Here is a 4,260-nt window from a genome sequence, read left to right as displayed (position 1 = left end):
CCTTTCTCCATTATAGTGTCCTCCATATGGCGAATTATGACAATGCCATAGGATACCACCAGCTTCCTCTGCTGTTACACACCGCCTCAGTAAGTGGTCAGCACCCAACTTGAAGAGATAAGGATCATCCCAAAGATATTCTTTGGAATCATGTAGAAACTTCTTCTTTTGCTGCCAAGTCAAGTCATCAGGGAGAATTCCTGCAGCCTTAAAATTAGCCATATCTGCAAACCATGGCCTCTGTTGTATGAGCATCAGACGCTCATCAATAAATTCTCCCTTAATTTCTCCTTCTTTCTCAGTCACCTCAGTGTTAAGGAGGCGAGACAAGTGATCAGCAATGACATTCTCGCTCCCCTTTTTGTCTTTTATCTCAAGATCAAATTCCTGTAACAGTAAAACCCATCTTATGAGGCGTGGCTTTGAATCAGACTTTGCCAATAAGTATTTTATGGCTGAATGGTCAGTGTAAATGATAACTTTAGATCCTATCAGATAAGGTCTAAACTTTTCAAGAGCATACACAATTGCCAAAAATTCTTTTTCAGTTGTGGCATAATTCAATTGTGCACCATTCAGAACTTTACTGGCATAATGAATAACGTGAAAAACTTTACCACGTCTCTGTCCCAATATAGCCCCAATAGCATAGTCACTAGCATCGCACATTAACTCAAAATTTTGAGTCCAATTTGGTGCGACTACAACAAGGGCTGATATCAACTTCTCTTTCAAGACTTCAAAAGCTTTCTGGCACTCTCCATCAAGTTCAAAAGTAGTGTCCTTCACAAGCAGATTACAAAGGGGTTTAGCTATCTTGGAAAAATCTTTTATGAATCTCCTGTAAAAACCAACATGTCCAAGAAAGCTCCTTACCCCTTTGACATTCATAGGAGGCGGTAACTTTTTAATCACATCAACTTTTGCTTGATCTACACCTATTCCCCTGGATGAGATCTTATGTCCTAAGACAATTCCCTCATGAACCATAAAGTGACATTTTTCCCAATTTAGAACAAGGTTCGTGGCAATGCATCTCTTCAAAACTACATCCAGGTTCTCTAGGCATAAATCATATGATTTTCCAAAAACTGAGAAATCATCCATGAATACTTCAATGCAATTCTCTACCAAATCAGAAAAGATGGCTAGCATGCAACGTTGGAATGTAGCAGGAGCATTACAGAGACCAAAAGGCATCCTTCGGTATGCGAACACACCAAAGGGACAAGTGAAAGCGGTCTTTTCTTGGTCCTCTGGATTCACTACTATTTGATTATATCCTGAATACCCATCCAGGAAACAATAGTAGGCTTGTCATGCTAGCCTTTCCAACATTTGATCCATGAAAGGAAGAGGAAAATGATCTTTCCTGGTGGATTGATTTAATTTTCGGTAGTCAATACACATTCTCCACCCTGTGACTGTTCTTGTAGGAATTAATTCATTCTTATCATTCTGAACAACAGTCATACCCCCTTTTTTAGGAACAACATGTACAGGACTCACCCAAGCACTATCTGAGATAGGATAAATCATTCCTGCTTCAAGCAATTTAAGCACTTCCTTTCTCACCACCTCTTTTAGATTTGGATTCAATCTCCTCTGTGGTTGTGCTATGGGTTTATAATCCTGTTCCATCATGATCTTATGCATGCAGTAGGTTGGACTTATGCCTTTCAAATCAGAGATGTGCCAACCTATTGCCTTTTTATTCTCTTTCAAGAATTGCTTATGATCACAGGCTTCTTAGAATTTTCTTCTAAAAACACATACTTGAGATGATCAGGAAGCACTTTTAATTCCATTTTTTCCTGATCATCCAAGTCAACCTTTTCCAATTTTTCCACTCTCACATCAGTGGAATTCTCTTCTTTTAATTTTTCTAGATGTTGTGAAATCTCTTCCACTTCAGATTCTTCTTCAACAGTAAGCTCTTCACAAGCATCAACCAATACACGCTCTAAAGGGGATTTCACATACATCTGATTTTTTACAGTCTCAACTACATCATCCAGTACTTCAACTCTGAAACAGTTCCCTTTATCTTTTGGATGTTGCATAGCCTCCACAACATTAAAGGTTATTGTTTCATCATGTAGCCTCACCTTCAAATGACCATCATCAACATCAATTATGACTCTAGCAGTTTTCATGAAAGGTCTACCCAATATTAGGGGGACTTCAGTATCCTCCTCCATATCAAGAATAACAAAATCTACTGGAAAAGTAAACTTATCAACTTTCACCAGTACGTCTTCAATAACTCCATATGGGTATTTTAAAGACCTATCTGCTAATTGTAGAGTCATCCTTGTTGGTTTTACTTCCATGTCTCCTATTTTCTTTAACATAGATAAAGGCATCAAATTAATGCTTGCCCCTAAGTCTATCAATGCTTTTCCAATAGGGAGTTTTCCAATTGTACATGGAATAGTAAAACTTCCAGGGTCTTTGAATTTTGGTGGTAGAAGTTTTTTGATGATGGCACTACAATTCCCTTGCACCTCTATTGTTTCTTCCTCAATATACTTTCTCTTCTTGGTCAACAGATCTTTCATGAATCTAGCATAAGAGGGCATCTGTTGAAGTGCTTCAGAAAAGGGAATTGTAATTTCCAGCTTGTTGAAGAGAGCCATAAATCTAGAAAATTGACTTTCTTTTTCCTTTCTAGAATATATATTTGGGTATGGTAAAGGATTCACAATCTGTTTTCCTTTTTGGCTCTTTTCAATTTTTTTATTTTTATCTTTCTGCTCTTCCACTTCTTCTTCTTTATCTTTCTGTTCCTCATTTAAATTTTCCTTTTGATCCTCTTGCCCCACAACTACACTGTCTAACACTTTACCACTCCTTGTTGTTATAGCTTTACAGTGCTCTTTTGGATTTAGTTCAGTGTTAGCTCCAAATGTATTAACAGGCTTCTCTTCCAGTTTCTTGGCCAACTGACCCATTTGAACTTCTAAATTTCTTAGAGATGCATCTGTGCTCTTTTGATTTGATATGGACATCTGCATAAATTGTTGAAGAGTTTCTTCCAGTTTTGATGTCCTATCAGAAAGAGTGGGTTGTTGTTGAAACTGTGGAGGTGGTCTACTGGAACTAGCCTGACCCATGCTAGGATGAGGTCTCCATCCTTGATTATAATTTCCATAATTGCCTTGACGGCTTTGATTTCCCATGTAATTGACCTCTTCCTTAGCATTGGTGAGAATAGCACACTGTCCATTTTGGTGCTCTCCACCACACAGTTCAACCCCTTGCACAATATGTTGTGCCTGTGATACATTTTGGATTTCTAGTTGTGATACCTTTTTCATCAGAGACTCAAGCTGTTGAGTCATAATTTTATTTTGGGCTAATAAGGCATCTTGGGATTGCAACTTAAACATTCCCCTCTTTTGATTTTGTCCTCTCTCACTTTGAACATCATTGTCACTAGATGCCATATTTTCAATAATTTCATGAGCTTCATCAGGTGTCTTCCACCTAATGTTACCTCCTGCTGAGGCATCTAGCATCAATTTTGTGTGAGATTTTAAACCTCCTAAGAACAGGTTCAATTGAGTGGGGACATCAAATCCATGTATGGGAGTCTTTCTTAATAATCCCTTAAACCTATCCCATGTCTGACTCAAAGTCTCTTCAGGTTCCTGTTGGATAGAGGATATCTCTTGCTTGCCTTTGTTTATTTTTGATTGAGGGAAATACTTCTGCAAAAACTTTGACACAACGTCATCCCAACCTGTCAGACTTCCCTTAGGAAAAGAATTTAACCATTTCTTGGCATTTCCTGCCATGGAAAATGGAAAAAGACTAAGTGATGGAATCGTGCCTGATGTGTTTTATCAGTGTCCTCTTTTTGTAGTTTTTACATTTTTATTGTGCACGTATTTTAGCTTGTAAGGAGCATGGGTTACTATAAATACCCAGCTCCTATCTTGTATTGGGACTTTTGAAATTAATGAGAATTGAGTTTTCTGAAACCAGAAACAATTCTCTTTTGAGAGTCAAGGCTAGAGAGTCCAAGGACTCCCTCTAGCCACCTTCCAAGCACCTTTCTCACTCTCATATTCCATTTTCCACGGTGCTGCCTCTCCTCCACGCTGCCTCTCCTCCACTGCCACATCTGGCACGCGTCAGCTGCCAGTACATCTTTCTCTCAAATTCGCATCATCAACATCCACGTCTTCATTATCCTGAGGTTTCATTTCGCTCAAGCCTCTTCTCGCTTCTCCACACTCCCAATCAGGTTATCCT

The 4,260-nt window shown here is 38.7% G+C and overlaps 1 protein-coding gene across 1 annotated transcript; it reads right to left on the bottom strand.

The window, feature by feature from the left end:
• Window positions 1–1,721: 1,721 nt before the first annotated feature.
• Window positions 1,722–3,800, bottom strand: LOC128193730 (uncharacterized). Its single transcript, XM_052867815.1, has 2 exons — window positions 2,766–3,800; window positions 1,722–2,582 (listed from the first exon to the last, which is right to left on the bottom strand). Exons 1-2 carry the CDS (start codon window positions 3,798–3,800, stop codon window positions 1,722–1,724), a joined length of 1,896 nt encoding a protein of 631 aa, XP_052723775.1.
• Between the last annotated feature and the right edge of the window lie 460 nt (window positions 3,801–4,260).

The sequence above is a fragment of the Vigna angularis genome, chromosome 8 (assembly GCF_016808095.1).
Source record: "Vigna angularis cultivar LongXiaoDou No.4 chromosome 8, ASM1680809v1, whole genome shotgun sequence".
NCBI lineage: Eukaryota > Viridiplantae > Streptophyta > Magnoliopsida > Fabales > Fabaceae > Vigna > Vigna angularis.
This window is presented reverse-complemented; position numbering and strand designations above follow the sequence as displayed.